Source organism: Cylas formicarius, unplaced genomic scaffold, assembly GCF_029955315.1.
Source record: "Cylas formicarius isolate icCylForm1 unplaced genomic scaffold, icCylForm1.1 PGA_scaffold_5__7_contigs__length_24384050, whole genome shotgun sequence".
NCBI classification, from domain to species: Eukaryota; Metazoa; Arthropoda; class Insecta; order Coleoptera; family Brentidae; genus Cylas; species Cylas formicarius.
Genome location: NW_026844341.1, coordinates 23,078,402 through 23,096,996, shown reverse-complemented (window position 1 = coordinate 23,096,996; position 18,595 = coordinate 23,078,402). Strand labels below are relative to the sequence as shown.

Here is an 18,595-nt window from a genome sequence, read left to right as displayed (position 1 = left end):
ATATCTAAAAGTCCGTCGTCACCATCGGGTGATTTCGTATTTCGAGTAAATGTCAATTTTTAAAATTCGAATAACAACATTAAACAATTGACAGTCGCCCGTCACCAGGTCACGAAAGGCGCAACTCTTTATCTTTAAAACTAACGGCGATGCCACGCAAAACTGTCCAAAATGGGCAGGTATGAGGTTGCCCGAAATAAACATTTGAACCGAAACCGAAAACACCTGGTGGTTTTCGACCAATTGATTTGCTGCCAGCAGTGGATAAAATCCTGGAAACGATAGTGTGTGGGCAGTTGAGAGACTACCCGGAGCGGAACTGTCTACTCTACAGTGGACAGTCTGGTTTCAGCAGCAAACACTCGTGCGAATCTGCGTTGCAATATATATGTGCATTGTGGCGGAAAGATATGAATGAAAACTAATTCTGAGTGTTTTTGTAGATTTTAAACGTGCATTTGAGACTATTGACGGGGACATTCTTATTACAAAATTAGGTTTATATGGCATTAAAGACTCTGCACTAGAATGGATAAAGAACTTTTTATCTGATAGATCTCACCAGACTAAAATTAACAATAATGTTTCTAGTCACAGGGATAGCAGATGGGGGGTACCGCAGGGAAGCGTGTTGGGTCCGCTTTTATTTATTATTTATATAAATGATATGTATCAGGTTTTAAAAAACTCCTTTGTTAACTTATTTGCTGATGACACGCTTATTTCAGTCACTGAAAACGATTGCAAAAAGAAATAGCTACCAAACTGAACACCGAAATGCAGTATTTCTACGAATGGCTGTGTCAAAATAAACTGAAATTAAATAGCTCCAAAACCAAGTGCATGGTTATCGGTTCTAAGGTTAACTGTCAAAAATTTTATAAGTATTCTGTGGATATACAAGGTAATAAAATTGAGTTTGTTTCCGAAATTAAATATTTAGGGGTGATCTTGGTAAGAAATTGGTAAGAAAATAGAGTTTTCTAACCGTGTATCGTGGTTTTTATCGCAGTGGACTAGATATACTCCTATAAAGAGTATGTTAGACCAGCTAAATTGGCTAAATGTCGGGCAGTTCATTAGAAGAGCAAGTTTAATATTGATTTATGGAATTGCGCACGATCACCAACCAGGCTATCTTAAATTATGGTTGGAAAAAAGGTCAATATAATATACCTTCCAATCAGCACTTCAATGTTTCTATGGTAAAAATAACAAATTTACAGAAAACTCTATTCTACGATGGTGTTTGTAATTTTAATGAACTGCCGGATAATATTAAGGGGCGCGCCTTGCCCAAGAGTGTTCAAGAACAGACTTACGGGGTATTTGCATAGACCTCTCCTATTCGTCCATATAAATGTCACGAAAAATAAAATTGCGTGCATAAAAATCGGTCCATTGCGAACTTTTGACTTCAATTTCTTTTTTTTTTTTAGAAACTACTGATCAGAAACAAAATATGCTGTTTGAGAGACAATGTACTATGCTTTAATACGAGTTTAAATGGATTAAAATTCAGTTTTGTTTTTTAGGTTTGGCATAGTAACATAATTGCACGAGTTAAATTAACTTTTTTTATTACAAAAAACAAATAGAGTTATTGACAATTGGCAACTCAACACTTATTTTTTAATATAGGGTATGACTCCCGATTGCCCTAATAACATATCTTACGCGATTAAGCATAGATCTAATCAAGTTCGCTATTGTTTCTTGTAGAATGTTAAGTCACTCTTCCTCCACTGCTCTGGGATGAAAATTGAGGTACCAAGTCTAGTTCGAATCCTCCGTTTTAGCTCATCCCATAAATTTTCGATCGGATTGAGGTCGGGACTGCATGCTGGCCACTCCATAACTCGAAAACCAACTTCTGTAATGTAATCTTCACGATTCTTGCGGTGTGCGGTCTAGCATTGTCATGCATATAAATTAATTCTTCACCAATATCTATAGTCGGCATATGGTACCACGTGATCTGATAAAATATCCTCCATGTACCTAGCACCTGTTAAACCTCCTGTCCCTTGACCACGGCCGCCCCTTTGGATGAAAACAGGGTTGATTCGTGCATCCATGGAAATTGCACTCCATATCATGCAGGAACCACCTCCATAAGGGCTCCGCTCTTCATTGAAGCATTCTGCAAATCGTTATTCTGGTCTTCAGTACGATTTTCTCCATTGGTCCAATATCCAATTCAGATGATCTCGTGCATAGTGTAGGCGTGCTTTTCGAAGAGCTGGAGTAAGTTTTGAACCAATTAGGGTTGTTTTTGGGGTCAGGTTATTTTCCTTCAGTCGTCTTCTCAATGTCCACTAACTAACTAACACTCTGCGAACTTTATGGAGCTGTTAATGCACTTGAACCGCATTAAGGTGACGACTTCTCATTATTGTTGACACGACAAAGCGATCATCACGAGCCGTTGTAATTCCGCCTGTTCCAAGGCGCCTAGCAAAAGATCCAGTCTCCCCAAACGCGTGTCATATCCCGTTGTCGCTGACCAAGTCCACTTTCGATTAAAGCGATAAGTTGCGGTGTAGTCTACATGAAGCTTCCACAATTAAACGCTATCCAAATGGTTAAAGACGAATATTGTGAAAATTACAGTTGCAAAGTCGATTAATTTAAATCTATAACACGTTTCTCTAACCGTAGCTCCGCACCCTTGCCAAAATTTAAATTCCTACTAAAGCATATTAAATTGTCTTCTAAATAGCATGTTTATTTTTTGAGTCAGAAAAAAAATATACTAAAGTCAAAAATTTACACTGGGCCGATTTCTGTGCACGCAAGTTTATTATTCGGTTATAGGGTTAACGTCTCCTCAGTTCCAATAAAATATAAGGCTCCTTCGACAGTAGGTAGTTCTTACGAAGGGTTGGAAAGAAGGGAAGATTTCTTTCGCCCAATGTAGTATTTGGAATTCGATTTTTAAACCTTTGACCCATTTCTTTAGATTGTTTCAAAAAATATACCAATTTATTGTTCTTTGTTTATGCTTAATAAAATCATAGCTGTCCACCCGACATGAAAAATAAAAATGAAGTTCTAAAAACAAAACTAAAACAAAAATGAATAGTCAAAGGTTCAAAAAGTCCGCCATTTTTAGCTGAGCAGTATTCCAACCTATCGTCAAATTCTTTTCGAACTTTGGCCAGTGTTTCATGAACGCCACGCAAAAGATCTAAATATTTGTTTGTATTCAAATCCCCATCAATTTACTATGGTTTTTTACGTTTGAATGAGCGAAAATTTGTCAAGCATCCATCCAGCAAAAAGCTGTTGCCTATTATCATGAATATCTGAAAGTTCTGGACTTTTACATGATGTTTAAGACATTCACCTAAAATATCTGAATGGATAATTCCACGAATGCCCTATTTGGACATCAAGCCTTTTGGATACCTTAGAAAGATGTTTGGTAAAAGATTTCATTCAAAGACATCCTGGGTATAAATTTTACTGCCAATTGATATTGAGCCCTTAAAGGAATGGACATGTGACTTCTTTACAGAACACCATGTGTTTCTCGTGATCTGCTGCTAAAAGTTGCTGCGTGGTTTCTAATTTATAACACTTCTACCCATTTCTCTTCAAAATATTCCGCACTGTTCTTGCTTCTGTCGTAATTTTGTGGGAAATTGGAATACGTTTGCACGGAAAGTTTACATTTGCTAAAACACAAACTTCCAACTCTGGACGTTCATTTCGGTCATTTAAGGGACGCTCAGGAACAGATTGCTGGTCAAAAGATTTGTAAGCATTTTCTACAATTAAGCAAACAACGATGCTATACTTAATACAGGTTTTTACTTAATCTCGTGACAACAGCGTACATTTCTTGTCGCTTTTACATCCACTTGTCACACTTAAAATAACCCTATAACCGAATAATATTTTTCGTGACCTGTATGTTAATGATACTCGAGATCGCGATTACGATATACGGGGACCGTTCAACAAACATGTTATTTTAAGCTACGGGACGTCGCGAGATTGCCGGATCGCGCGAAATTTCCCCAAGTCGCGGGAAAACGGAAAATTCGACAACGTCGCGCTCGTCGAGAAAACAACTCCTTCTTAACGTCGGCCAGAGTTAAAAACGAGCCACGCGTAAAATTAAAAGTCGACGGCTCAGTCTTCTACTCGGAAGAGACAAGCTCAAAAGATTTTATTCAGCGGACGTGGGGGGTCGCTTTAAATCCTGACGTTACGTAGTCGGTTAACCCCCCGCGTCCGTCGTCGGCGAGGGCAAAAAATAAGCGACGACATTTTAACATGGGATAATCCTCCGGGAACCGGAATTACCGTTCGCCACAGTTTCAAAGTCGATCCCGCACGAGCGCACCCCCTCCTCGACCCCTATAGGAATTAATCGGAAATACTTTCGACGTCGAAGAACGCGCGGCGGGGCGGGAACGGGAGGGGGTTAAAATGACACGCTTGTCATTTCATTAAAACTCGACGGCGAAGGCGGGCGTCGACGCGGTAATCGCCCGGTGACGTCGCGACGAGCGTCGACCGATAAGGGATTATTATTTTTTTTTCTTCCCCTTTTTCCGATTGATTTTCCGGTTGTCCGTTTTAATCCGCGGCCGTTATATCGGCATTGGTGTGATTGCGCGAGAACAAGAGAAAAATAGGAGATTATACAGAGAGAACTACACAACCTCTAAAATGTCATAAAGAAATCTTACGAAAAATACTGAAAACTTGGACATGTTAGCTGAGACCTGGTGTTTACAACTCGCGCCCAATCTATTCTTCCATCCTTCTTTATCTTTCCAGCTTCCATTGCCCGTTTCCCCATGGCTTAGTCTATTTTGTCTTGGACTACGTCGCTTTTGGAGCTGTGGAGCTGTACCAGCCGTTTCTTATCAATGTGTCCCAACACATATTCTAATGACATTCTCCTTTTCATTTCCATATTAGGAATTCAGTCTGTGAATTCTTACGGAAGTTTATAAACGTTTAAAAGCTGCCAATCTTACTATCAATTTTGATGAGCGTCAGGTTTGTCGCCCGTCACGCAAATTTCTCGGTTTTATTTCTGACGAGCGTGGACTTAGAACAGCTTGAAAAATTTTTTCTTCACTTTGCAACCCTATTTCTGATTGATTTCTTAAAAGGCACTGCTTTTACTCGGTCGTACGTCGTACCTCCTGTACTTTGTTATATACACTGTCCTGTTCTTATGTATTATACACTGTTTTTTTTATATAATTTATCTTGTCTTGTTTTTCATATACATATTTTTTTTACGTATTGTATTTATGACTTGCCATAATTGTAAGAACAAAACGTGGTCAATAAGTTCTAATTTATTGTATTCTATTCTAAGGTGTAAATCGTTTGAGGTGCACCAGTCGAACAGTCCACTGCACTCTGCAAAGTAACACAGCTACGTAGGAAACATTTTTAAATCATCCTCAGATATCATGGTTTCAGTATTGCTTGAAACTGAAATAACGTCATCAATAAATTAAAACCAAGTGTGGTCCTAAATTAGAACCCTGTGACACCTGATGTTGTGAGGTTTTTATTAGATTTATATTCATTGCGGTACACATATTGTGGTCCTGCCAGCGGGACTAATTTTATAGAAAATCTTACTACAATCGGTATATACGAGAACTGTCCTTGATATCTAGTACTCTTTTTGTATACTTCCAAAAGCCCCGTTGATTTGTTGAGATAACGTTCTTTACGTAGTTGAAAATACAGTCATACAACACACAACAAGACTTTTCTGATCACTTTGAAAAATACGATAAACTCTTGATTGTGCTTAAATGCAACATCTAGAAATTCTCTACATTTTAGCATATCTTGTAAGCACTGGTTTCACCACCAAACTGCTTAAACTGCCCTTAAGTGTCAGCCTGCACTTCTTACCACCCAAGCAACATTAGCTCTTCTAGCGGGGGAGACTACGTCGATTAACGAGCGGTTGGAGGCGGGGGGTGGCAGGATGATAATTTTTACATTTATGCACCCCCATGGTAAGATGTCATTTGTTAGCCCCCGTTTACCCTCTTCGATTGCGCTCTTTCACGCTCATAAATCTTAATTATTTACATTTTAGATCTTGGCGACGAGTTCACGGCGTATGCGGAGGGGGGGACTCGCCCGAATTTTTCCTTTCGGGTCGACTATTAAAATATGTAAATAATTCATCCGTCCGTGCGGGAAAATTCCGCGGCATCCCCCCCCCCTCCCACTTCGACAATTTGCACCCCCGTTAATTTTGATTGATACGCTCAACGGCGGCTAACGGAGTGTGAAAACGCCCAATTACAAAACCGAGAGTTTTCCGGAGAAAATTAATTAAAAAAAATTCGATCTACGCGAAATAGACGATTTGTTATGAAGGGCGGTGGGCTGGGTCGGTAATTGAACATTTCTCCAGAAACGATCCTGGTGCCAAAAAAGAAATGCCAGTCAGGGGGCTCTTTGAACTCGCGCTTAATCGCGTGCAAAATTTAATTTTGGACGAGGGGTGGGTGGGCGGTTGATTTTTAGATCGGGAGAGAAGCTTTCCTGAACGCAGGTTGTTCCAAATCCAGCCGCCTATTGTATTCTGTGTCTGTCAAAACTAGTCAAAATGTTGATTCTTATCCAATTTACCATATATCAAACCCCCCTCCTATGGCAAAACACTTTCTGAATTTGAAACAAAGTAAGTGTCCGAAATTTGCAACCACCGCCTTGAGGCTTGTCTACTCCCGCGTGTAAAATGGGACTTTGGCGGGTTTTTTCGTATTGTTTTGGGTTCAGAAAAAAAATGCGTTTTCTGAAATACTCACTATTTAATCATATATCTATATCAAATTTCTTTAAACTCCTTTCAATCAAAAATAGGTCATGATGAATTATTCATTAATCGTAGTAAATCCTCAATAAATAGCCATGGATCGCCTGACTCTAATTCAGGCTGCACATTACAACTCCAATCTACATTTGAATTATTTAAATTAATAACAAATTACGATAAATCACTGTAAATCCTTGGCAAGGCGTTAGAGTTCACCCCGAAGAGCCCTCGCGAAATCTGTGAAAGTCAGGGGCAATAGGATTGGCAGATATTTGCGTATTGTTTTGGGTCCAGGAGAAATTTTGTTTCTGAAATACTAATTTAATCATATATCTTTTTCAAATTTCTCTAAAATCCTTTAAATCAAAAATAAATCGTGATAAATCATTAATTAATCGTGCGTAAATCCTCAATAAATTGCTATAGATCGCGTGACTGAAATTCAGGCTTTACATTACAATTAAAATTAGCAGCTTTGCGGAGTATTTTTAAGTTTGGGTAAAAATACAAAAGATGAAAAAAATGTAGACAGTATACATTTGAATTATTTAAATTAATAATAAATTACGATAAATCACTGTAAATCCTTGGCAGGGGTTAATGTCCATCCCGAAAAACAGTCGTGAAATCTGTGAAAGTCGGGGGCAATAGGATTTTCGTATAGTTTTGGGTTCAGAAGAAAACATTTTTCTTTCAAGCGGGTCATCAAAAAATTAACAGCCCTGCGGAGTATTTTTAAGTTTCGGTAAAAAATTCTTTGTTCATTTCTCAAAATTTATATGTAGACAAACTACATTGGAATCTTTTAAATGGGTGAAAGTTTATCCTCGAAAAACTATTGCACCATCAAACGCGGGATATTATACCGCGGACGTTTTTTCCGTAATGCACAAGGTGTGTCAATTATGGTGCTACTTATGGTGCAAACTTACTGAACTGATGAAAATCCATTTATCAAAACAAATAAGAACTAAAACTTGAGATTTTCACGAAATTATATATTTTTACATGACAATTGTTTCCACAACAAATCAAATTTAATATTTACAAACTACCTGCTACTATATATACCTTAAAACCTTAATTAATGTTGTGGGAATTTAAGTTCAATAAAGAAGAGGTAGTATTTAAATCTAAGTGATCTTTAAGCAATACATTTAAATTTCTCTTTTTGTTAATCTCCATGGCTTCGAATAAATTTAATTTTCTACCCTGTATGCAAAATATCAAGATTGTCGTCAAAAATATGTTTTTCTGTGTTTTCTGCGAACAAAAAAAAAATGTATTCATTCGCGACACAGTTACACAGCACACGAATAACTTTTTTAAGGCAAAATGGCGACGGTATGGTACTTCAATATTTTTTTTGTGTTTTGTTTCAGATGAAAAAAAAAAGCAACGTCCTACGGGAAGTGTACGCGCGAACGCCGCCAAGATATAAAGAAATAAACCTAATAGGAGTTCAATGTCTAGCGGATAGGCCTCAGATGTGTGTTTTTTTTAAATTAGATACGTGCATGTTCGGTTTCGCCGTTACCACCAAAACAAAACAAAAAAAAACTCGACAATTAATTGAAATGTTATAATGTTATATATTTTGTGATCTCGTGAATATGCTCATCGATTTGTATACATGTTTGTACATAATATACATGGCTTTATCATGCAATATATTTCTATGTATACACTATATTTATATGTGCGTAATTAGACGTTTGGTTCGCGTCCGACGGATTTCCGAAAAGCGGATCGAAATCGTACCTAACCTCAAATTTGGATTTCATAAAGTCTAAATTGAGACTTTTCGGAAACCCGCCGCCGCGGGCCCGTTCAAAAGCGGACGGATCAACTTTTTCCGCAAATCGCAGGATTGTCACGACCAACCCCTTACCCCTCGCCACGCCCGGCGAGGGAAGAAACAATTACAACGTTCTTTGAATAGAGCTGGTGCCATTTTTATACAAACGTAAGTTAAAAAGTAGATAAGGTTCGCGGGGTCTCGAACGCGATCGCTGATTGTGCAACGCCGTCGCGGCGGCGTTGCCGTGCAGCGCGTTAAGTAGCGAAATTTAACGAAATAAATTATAGGTTAACGCAAACGATGAGAGGGAGAAAAAAGAAAAACGTGTAGATAGCTTATAAGATATAGGCGTGGGTAGAAAAAAGAACAACGAAGGGTTGGTTATTTTTCGGGGGCGGAAGGGCCCGCGACGCTTAACCCTTTGCGTAAGTGTAATATAAAATGTAATAAGCGAACCGAGGGACGCCATTTTGTTTTCATTTTTTTTTCTCTATTGTAAATATAAAAATAGTAGACGTAGGTGCTTATATTTAGGGCACGCCCTTAATTTGTTTTTATTTTGTTGATTTATTTTTATTAATTTTTATATAATAGGTATAAACGCCACCACCCCATCTATCTCGTCATGTTGGTACTGGTCATATACATTTATATATTGTCCGTTGTATTTTTTTATGTAGAGCTTCATCAGTCCCCCCTACCCGTCTCTGTTTTTTGTTTCACGCCATATACGGCTTGTTCCCATTAAAAAAGGACGCGATTTATTGGGTTTCGCAGAGGAAGAGAAAGTGGGGACCCTCCGAACAGCTGTCCATTCGACTCTAGAAAGTGAATGATTTTCAAATCTGATTCAAACGTATATGATTGCATTAATTTTTGAAGTTTTAGATGTAAAATCGAGCAACAGAAAATGGCGGTTTTGAAAATCAAAATTGGCGAATCTAGAAAAAAAAATCAAATAAACGCAAAACCGTTCTCACTTTCTCCGATCGCCCGGTATCCTTTTAAACAAAAAACACAAACTGTTCATCTGCGAGACGCGTTGTTGACTTGTTCTTTGTTAGGTGTTGTTGTTGAACGCGACAAGACCGACCGCTCCGTATGAGCGTCAATCTGGTCCTTCGAGCCGGATCGACCGAGACCGCGGTCCGTCTCGTTGCCGTTCGCTGTCTCTTATAAACGTGGACGATGTGGATGTAGATAACGTTGTTGTTAAAATGGAGAGGGACGATTTTGAGTTTTCTTCTTTTTTTTATTTTAAATTTAAGTTTCGCGTTTCGGGGCGCCGACGAACGACCGATCGTCAATTATTTTTCACATTTGTAAATCGCGGACTGTGCTAAACGTCAATTCTTTGTCATGCGCGAGAGTCTGTTCTGCAGTCGCCCCCCACCTCTCCTCCGACTAACGTCGACGGCGACCTCAATGGTAAATGTTAACAGTGATATAGCTGCTATATCAGGTGCCTCATTTTTTTTTCTCTAAATCCGTTAATATATTATGAATATTAATTTTAAGGAAATTATATGAATATAATAATATAAATCACATATTGCTGTTTCACAAAAATAAATACGAAAAAAAAAATACGCCGGAAGTTTTAATTTCGTTCCTAGTGCGAGCATATTGCCGCTTATCCCAGGCACTGCTAACGACTAACCATTCAAAGTGAGTGAAGTGACGTCAAAAGATAAGAATAATAATAAAAGAAATGCGGGTAAGTATACAAATATAACAAACATCAAAGCCGACGCCTACAATAATATAAAAGTCCAACACCTTGTAGATTCTTATTTTTTATTCTTTTTTACACAAAACTCTGAATAACAGTAGCGATACTGACGATTTTTTAAGGGGCTGATAATTTATTATTATTATATTTAATATTTTGGATGTTAATAATGATACTATGTAGAAATGCAATGAAATAGAATAAATTGTTACTAGGTACTAAGTTTTTTACGTACATGTTTCAAGAATTGCTCGGCGAGAAAGATTGACAACAGACTTATATCCCGTTTGTTAGTAGATAAATAAAAAAATAAGGGTCTACTCTGCAGGTTGTTCTGTAAGGGGCTGCAATTTTGGAGTAATAAATAGTAGGCAAAGTTAATCACGGGGTCGGTTGTAAAAGCACTATAATTTTGGTCCAAGTGTACCCGTGCAGCAGAGACAAAATCAGATATAACTCTCCCCAAATTGCGTTTTTTAATAAAAAAAAAAATAACAAAAAATGGTTAATATCAGGGTTAGTTAAAAGAAAATATTTTAGAGCTAAAAATTAAAAAAATAAAAAAAAAACTTGTCACCGGAAAAAACTTTTACGTAAAATTTGATGCTGAAGCTGCTGATGCTGAAACTGCCATTTTCGATGGGTTCATGATTACTTTTACACTGACAATTTCTTTCAATGTTGTTCGTTGTGCGTGTGTATTACGTCAAAAGTTTTTGTTCAGTTCAATTTTATATCAAAATTTTTGTATGGAAATCCTCAAAGATAGTTAAAACTGGTCAGTGTAATTTTAGAATTTTTTTAAACCAATTTAGGCCTCTTTATTATTTTTTTTAAATATTGTATAACTTTAATTTTTCCGTAGAACAGACAGGGGTTTAAACATTTCAAACTTTTCAACTAAAGAGAACAAACTCAGCCAGAGAACAAACACTCGACCAAAACAACAAAATCGATCATGCTTGGCCTCTAAATAACCAAGTATTAATTATTATTTCAGAATTAAGAAACATTTAGACATACGAAATCAATATGTGGACGTTTCGAAAAAGTTTTGCTCCCCCTTCAAAAGGTAATTTTCAATTTTCTCACAAATTTTCAGTTTCTCGTCGATCTGGCCAGTTAGACAAAAAAAAACGTAGCGAACGCAAGACCCGGATTCCAATTTTCCATTACCCGCTCCATCCCATCCCTTACGTGCGCGATCCCCGTTAATGTTTATCTTTGTGTTGCCCGCGGGGGCGGGTAATCCGTCAAAAATTTTTATTGAATTTTTCCCTTGATGTATTTTAAATCTAAAATCTGCTACAGAGAGAGAGCAAATGGCCCATTAGCGTAGACACAAAAGTATAATAATTCATCTCCTTTTCTTACTTGCAAAAAAGGTCGGTGGGCGCTCGGAGGGGGCTGGGGGGAGCCGGATCGTGCTGCGTCACGTCCGACGTTGCCACATTTGGTGCGGGTTATTGGAAAATGTGAAGTATTTAAATAAGTTATCTCTTTCTATTTCAATTTTTAGATGTGGTTCTTTGTTCCGTAAACACTTACAAGGTGTCTGCTACCAAGAAATTTTACATATAAAATTAACAATTATTTTTACGTGAAAAATAATTTTCAGTTTCAGTAAATTTGAATTAAGTTTAACCTCGGTAAAAAAATGTAGTGTCTGAATTACGAAAAGTGGCAAATACATATCTAATATTAATATTTTTTTAAAGAAAACTGTTTAGATTCACATTTTCAAAAGTAAATATATTCACATAATATTCAACTAAAAATGTTAACTGTAGAGAATCTTTGGATGAGCAAATCAATTCGAATCCCAGTTTATTGTTGAGCAAAAAATCAACAACCTTGTCGAGAAAATTCCAAAATTTGAAGATAATTATTAATAATTTTAGTCGGCATTTAGGCCTCAGAATCAAAATTTTAAAAAATCGGCTTCAAAAACAAAAATCCAAAAAAACAATTAGAAATATTTTGCTCGAAAAAATTACATATCGTGTCCACCGACGAAAAAATCTTCATCCCCATATTTCCCGATTTCACGTAAAAAGCTGGAAACTGCGGCAACGTCGCGGAGCGTTGTGTTGCGGGGTCGGGGGAGCCCGCTATCCATCTGCTCGTATTCTTTGAGCGGGATCCTTTAGAAACGTTTCGTTCCGGAATCATCAGTCAGCGTCACTTCCGGTACAATGACGGAGACCGGAAGCTTTGTTCCCCCGGAGGCACAGTCCGGAGACTCGCCGAAGCAGCAGCAACCGCCACGGAAATTACGAGATTAACGTTATATTGAGTGCGTTAGATTGCGTAACGTCATTTTCTCGAACTCCATTTCAACTTTGTGTTGAGCTTTTCAGCCACCTCACAAAAACTAACGTAACCAAAACTAAACCAACGCGACCAACCCCGAACGTTTGCATTTAATCGGTTGCCAACTACTTTCCGACATTTTGTTTTCTCGGTTTACTTTGTCAACTAACCAAAACACTGTATATTAAACAGATTGTGGCAAAAAATGGGTAACATTGGAGAATATAATTCGTAGTTAAGTTGAAAAGCAATATATATTTTGTTCCTTCAAAAAGTCATTAAAGTGGGTTTTTAATGAATTTTTTTTTAAAAAATACATTAAATAATTTTTAAAAAAACTTGTGTAGTTTATTTAGTTTAGATTAGTTTACAGTTCTGGTTAGCTTTTTTAGTTCGGTTATTTTTACCGCCATTTATCGACATTTTCGACTAAAAATAGTCTATTGTAAGAAAAGAACCTTCTAAGACTTATCTCAGTGCGAGAAACTCTTTGCCTAATAATAAAAATTTACGCCTTCTCAAACAAAACCAAATATTTTCGAAAAACGTTATTTGCATAACAGCGGCGACACCCGTCGTCGGTCCTCGGATTAACTCGAAATTAAAATTGTATTAAAACGAATCCTCGAAGACGATTCTTAATTCACTTTTTAGATCTTTTCCGGCGGCTTAGTCGCTCTTTAGTTTTAATTTTCCGCGACGGAGGATCGTGACACGACCAAGTTTTCCGCTCTTTATGGAGATGCAATTTATTACGACAGCTGAAGTCAGAAAGTTTTCCCTCAAACAATCCGAAAAACTTGCGGTCTTCGAGGACATAAAACATCTTAATTAAAAACTTGAGAAAAGATTTTAGTCTCCCGTTATTCCACGGCCCGCAGAAAAAATGTATTAAAGTAATACGCTTCGCGAGTTTTCAATTTCGCGTCACTTATGAAAAAAAAGACATGTTCCATGAAAAAAAACTATGTGGCAGCGGTGGGATTCGAACCCACGCCTCCGAAGAGACTGGTGCCTTAAACCAGCGCCTTAGACCGCTCGGCCACGCTACCCGATGAAAATCTGTGACTACAACACTGTTTTTAGACACGTCGCAGATTATTTTTAACATCTAACTAATGCGGCCATCGTAGGCCCGTGGAATTCAATTGTATTCCAAATTGAAAACTAAAGGTGCAATACGCAATAAACAGCATCAGAAAATCTAAATCATAAGAAAGCAGGTTCAGGCAGATATTAATTCCTTTCAACCTATACAAATTATTACCTAAATACGAAAAGCGGTCTATCTAAATGGTGCTTAATAATCAAACCAACAATTATTAACATGACTATTACTATGAGAACGCCTAAAAGTTGGCCAGAATTTTAAATAGACGAATTCCAATATTTACCAAACATTGAGCGCCATCTCTGGTACAATCGCCTAACATGTTGTACTCGTCTCAACTACTCCCGTCTGGATGGCAGCACATTCTTTAGAAAGTTAGATATTTTTGTTACTTCTCTTTTCGACTTTCCGAACTGTCGCTATTAACTCTTGGACGACATATTTAGAAAAATCTTGTCGCACACAAACTATTCGTATTTCGCACGATCAAAACGAATCTTAACGCCGACTTTGCATCATCAAGGGAATGGAGGAAACTGCCTTTTTAATTCAAACAGATCTAATTTACGACGTCCGACCGCGTTATCCACGACGTATGTCAAGAATCCATAAAATATCCTGAAAGTTTGCGCATGACCCAAGCAAAAAGGTCCTTGCCCGTTGCGTGGGTACCTTGTTTATGGGAATCGCGTAAATTTTTCGATTTAATTGTGGCAAAATCGGTAGATGGATGATCCAGCCAGAATGTTAAGCCACACAGGAGCCGGTTTGATGCCGCCACAACCGTACGGTATGGGTCAGCAGGGCGAGACGCCATCGGGGGGCGACAATGAACCCCGCAAACAAGACATCGGCGAGATTCTGCAGCAGATTATGAACATCACAGATCAGAGTTTGGACGAGGCCCAAGCAAGGAAGCACACTCTAAACTGCCACCGAATGAAACCCGCTTTGTTTTCCGTTTTGTGTGAAATTAAAGAGAAGACTGTGCTGTCTTTGAGGAATACACAAGAGGAGGAGCCCCCAGACCCGCAACTCATGAGGTAGGTCTGAGAACAATGACTCGTCGATGTACATGCAGCATTTGCACCTTTTCAGGCTGGACAATATGCTTATCGCGGAAGGGGTGGCCGGTCCAGAGAAAGGCGGTGGCGCCGGGGCTGCTGCATCAGGTTCCGCGGCAGCACAGGCCGGACAACCCGATAATGCCATCGAGCACTCGGATTACAGGGCGAAACTTGCTCAGATTAGGCAAATTTACCATCAGGAGTTGGAGAAATATGAGCAGGTAACAATGTTGTTTATAGGATAGCATTATTATTTGATAAGCAAACATTTTCAGGCCTGTAACGAGTTCACCACTCACGTGATGAACCTGCTCCGTGAACAATCACGAACCAGACCAATAACCCCGAAAGAGATTGAGAGGATGGTCCAAATCATCCACAAAAAGTTCAGCTCCATTCAAATGCAGCTGAAACAGTCCACTTGCGAGGCAGTCATGATACTGCGGTCCAGGTTCTTGGACGCTAGGCGAAAACGACGAAACTTCAGCAAGCAGGCGTCGGAAATTTTAAACGAGTACTTCTATTCACACTTGTCCAATCCTTATCCCAGCGAGGAAGCCAAAGAAGAGCTGGCGCGGAAGTGCGGTATTACCGTGTCACAGGTCTCGAATTGGTTCGGCAATAAGAGAATTAGGTGAGTCTCGATATGTGCGGTGCCAAGGCGAAATTTTTTTGTGATAATGGTAGGAGTGTTTTTTTTTTCTCAAAAATTTTTAATTTTCGTGCAGCGCCAATCAAAACTATGGAAGTCACTGCTTACAGGAGTCGGGGGGTCGGTAAACCACGGCATATTCGCAATTGCATTAAACGTTTTCATGCACGCTAGAGAGTTAGGTTAGGCGCGACACTTCTTCTTCTTGTGTGTCTATAGTAATATGGAAGCAAGGGTAGCTGTGTTTGTGTTAACGTTTATTGGTACATTATTCATTATCATTTTTTGTAATGTGTGGTTTTGTAAAATGCGAAGCATTATTAAATGGAACTTTAAATGGGTCTACTGCAGGAACTGATAACTAACATAATTAAAGCTGATTGGTCAGTAAATTGCAAATATTGCTAAAAGTGGGTTTGGTAGTTTTCAGGAATAAAACTTTTTACATCATAAGCTGATCCAAATTGAGTTGAGAAAAGTTAGGGTAGTTACAGGAATTTCCTAATACCCACTTTAGTTCACCATTGTGATTGGTTAGTTGATTATAGGAGCAAAAAAGCGCGGAATTTGTTTAAAATTAAATCTTTAGTCTCGAAATCCGTTAGATTCCGTTTTAAGTGTAGTAAACATATTGAGTGTAAATAAAAATAAATAAAAGCAGTACTCCCTTGTGGAAAAAAAACACTACAAAAAGACCACTAATTTAAAATGGGCGAAATGTAAAATTGTTCTTGTTTTCTTGGTTTTATTTATTTTTTGTGTAGCGTAATCCTCTAAAAAAATATATAAAGACCACAAAGGAAAAGGTAACTCGCCATCGACTTATCGGGCAGCCAAATCATCAGCATCCATGTCAATTTATCTCGGAATAGGCTCTGATTGGGGCACAAGCGAACTTGCGATCGGACTAGATTAGATAGTAGTTATTTCTCACTCGGGAAACACAGTTCCATACTTTTGATTGTCACTGCACAATAATTGACATCTGATATGTGGACAAAGAAAATTTTCTTTGCCAGGTACAAGAGGAACACAGGTAAGCCAAATTATCGATAATTCGAACTCTCTAACGCCCCCCAGCTCTTTTTTTCTGCAACGAACCGGGACGTTTCGCGCGGAGATATAAAAATAAAAACAATCGGCCGAGAAAAAGAAAAAAGAGTGTACCGTGGAAATTTCGAATTTTCCCCGTCATTGTTGCCTCCAGGTACAAAAAGAACATAGGCAAGGCGCAAGAGGAGGCGAACCTGTACGCGGCCAAAAAGGCGGCGGGCGCCTCGCCCTACAGCGGCACCCCCACCCCGATGATGTCGCCCGCGCCCCCCCAAGACTCTATGGGCTATTCGATGGGCTCCGCTTACGATCAGGGCTCCGCCTACGACGCGAGCAGTTGCGGTTACGACCCGATGCACGCCCAAGAACTCTCGCCCTAAGTTCGTCCCAAATAGTTTTCTAGGTTTAGGTTAAACGCGATTTGTCGGACCGGCAAGGATAGTGGACTTGTTTCTATGGATCCCGGTAATAACCGAACGAAAAATTTTAGACCCCGGAAAAACATTTCTCGTGCATTCGGAGCAGTTGGCGCCTTTATCGTTTTCTAAAAGCAATAATCGAATCAAAAGGAAAAATAATCCAATACGCCATTAGCAAAATGGCTGTTGCCATGTGATCGCTAAAAGTGGGCAAGAGATTTTTCCAAATTTAACTTGAATTTAATTGTTTTTTTTTTTTTTGTATCGTATGTTATAGAAAGCTGTTTTATTGAAATTGTAAAGGATTCCGTATTTACAAATATCCGAAAGTTATAACGTTTCTCCAACTTATAATTCCCAAATTTATAAGGTCTGCTGAAATATGGCTACTAGATATATAAACATATATATAACATGCCGATAATGTAGGAAATTTTGTGCATTTCTAGCGGCGTTTAAGAACCAACATGGCTGCGGAGATTTGCTGAAAACGGTTTCAAGTTAGCGCGTGCACTAATACCTGTCTCTACGTAAATTTCATAGCCGTCAATTTTTACCGTCCTTACGGATACCGTTTTACCTAATAAATAGTAAATAATATTACAAATACGCTTGGTTACCTTGCATTTCTTGAAGCTTAAACATCAATCCCCTTTAGGTCTCGTCGGACGTTCCTTAATTTTGATCCATCGTCGTCTACAACCGGCTTCCATACTTTCTCGCGAAAACGTTTTTTTCCGCAGCACGCCACTTATAAAAATATAACTTATCCGTCGCGATTTTTGGGAGCGATGATATTACTACGTTACGTCGAATTTCACTATTTAAAGTAACTGATGACGGTCTAGTAACCCATGAAACTCACGTGCAATGTAGGTAACCATGGTAACCTCAGACGTCGTGGTAGTGAGGGGGTAAGATGTCGCATTCTTAGAGATTGATTGTAAAAATCAAAAATGCCTTGGCAAAGGGGCAGCCTGAACTATTTACGTTTGATATTTAAAATGTTTGTCAAACCTACTTCGATCCGAGGTGGTCTGGTGATTAAAGTCATTTGATTTGACATCGGACTACCCGGAAGTTGCGGGTTCAGATCCGAGGCTAAGCGTGATTATTTTTTCTGTTTATATACTAAAATAAATTACTAAAAATGCTTTTCCTCTCTCGATGCCGCATATAGACGCTTAACACTGTCCATGTCAAGTCCGACGCCCCTGAAGTATACCGGCTTATGTATACCAAGCAATCGTATACTGTAATTTAGGAACATGTGCATTATTTTGTTTAGTATTATTGGTGCAGTCAACAAAATATACACCAGGTTTCCATTTTTGAGGTTTCTGCGTGGCGCTATGGGTTCCTAACCTAGAATTACGTCCGATGTTCCCGATCATGGAAATGTGGTGCGTATTTGCACAGCGATATAATTTGACAGGAGTGTAACACTTATCGAGGCTTTAATGAAGCGTCAGTTGTTAGTGTAAGTGAAAAGATTAATTATTTTATACATAACCCTTATGTAACGCGTTTCTGTATTTTGCAAAAAATATAATGTGTATTAAAACCTGCAAGGCTGCGTTTTCGTTTAGCGGTAACTCACCCATTGGAAGGGATAAAAAATAATAAT

General features: G+C 38.5%; 1 protein-coding gene and 1 non-coding gene across 3 annotated transcripts; one reads left to right on the top strand and one right to left on the bottom strand.

Annotated features, from left to right (window-relative positions):
• Window positions 1–13,636: 13,636 nt before the first annotated feature.
• Trnal-aag (transfer RNA leucine (anticodon AAG)) lies at window positions 13,637–13,718 on the bottom strand. Its single transcript has one exon. It is a non-coding gene; the product is annotated as a tRNA-Leu (tRNA).
• A 681-nt stretch (window positions 13,719–14,399) lies between these two features.
• On the top strand, window positions 14,400–18,533 carry LOC132702065 (homeobox protein extradenticle). 2 transcript variants are annotated; one of them, XM_060670476.1, is made up of 5 exons: window positions 14,400–14,820; window positions 14,876–15,065; window positions 15,120–15,478; window positions 16,516–16,532; window positions 16,704–16,852. In XM_060670476.1, the coding sequence occupies exons 1-5, from the start codon at window positions 14,504–14,506 to the stop codon at window positions 16,718–16,720; spliced, it is 900 nt and encodes a 299-aa protein (XP_060526459.1). In that variant the 5' UTR covers window positions 14,400–14,503; the 3' UTR covers window positions 16,721–16,852. The 2 variants fall into 2 exon arrangements, with proteins under 2 accessions (XP_060526459.1, XP_060526458.1); XM_060670475.1 differs by lacking the exon at window positions 16,516–16,532 and having other exon boundaries at window positions 16,704–18,533.
• The last annotated feature ends 62 nt before the right edge of the window (window positions 18,534–18,595 follow it).

What these genes read in the sequence shown, in the direction of transcription:
- LOC132702065 (XM_060670475.1), top strand. Translation starts at nt 14,504, where the DNA reads ATGGATGATCCAGCCAGAATGTTAAGCCACACAGGAGCCGGTTTGATG. An exon ending in CCAGACCCGCAACTCATGAG is followed by an intron (nt 14,821 to 14,875) that starts GTAGGTCTGAGA and finishes GCACCTTTTCAG; the next exon opens with GCTGGACAATATGCTTATCG. An exon ending in AGTTGGAGAAATATGAGCAG is followed by an intron (nt 15,066 to 15,119) that starts GTAACAATGTTG and finishes AAACATTTTCAG; the next exon opens with GCCTGTAACGAGTTCACCAC.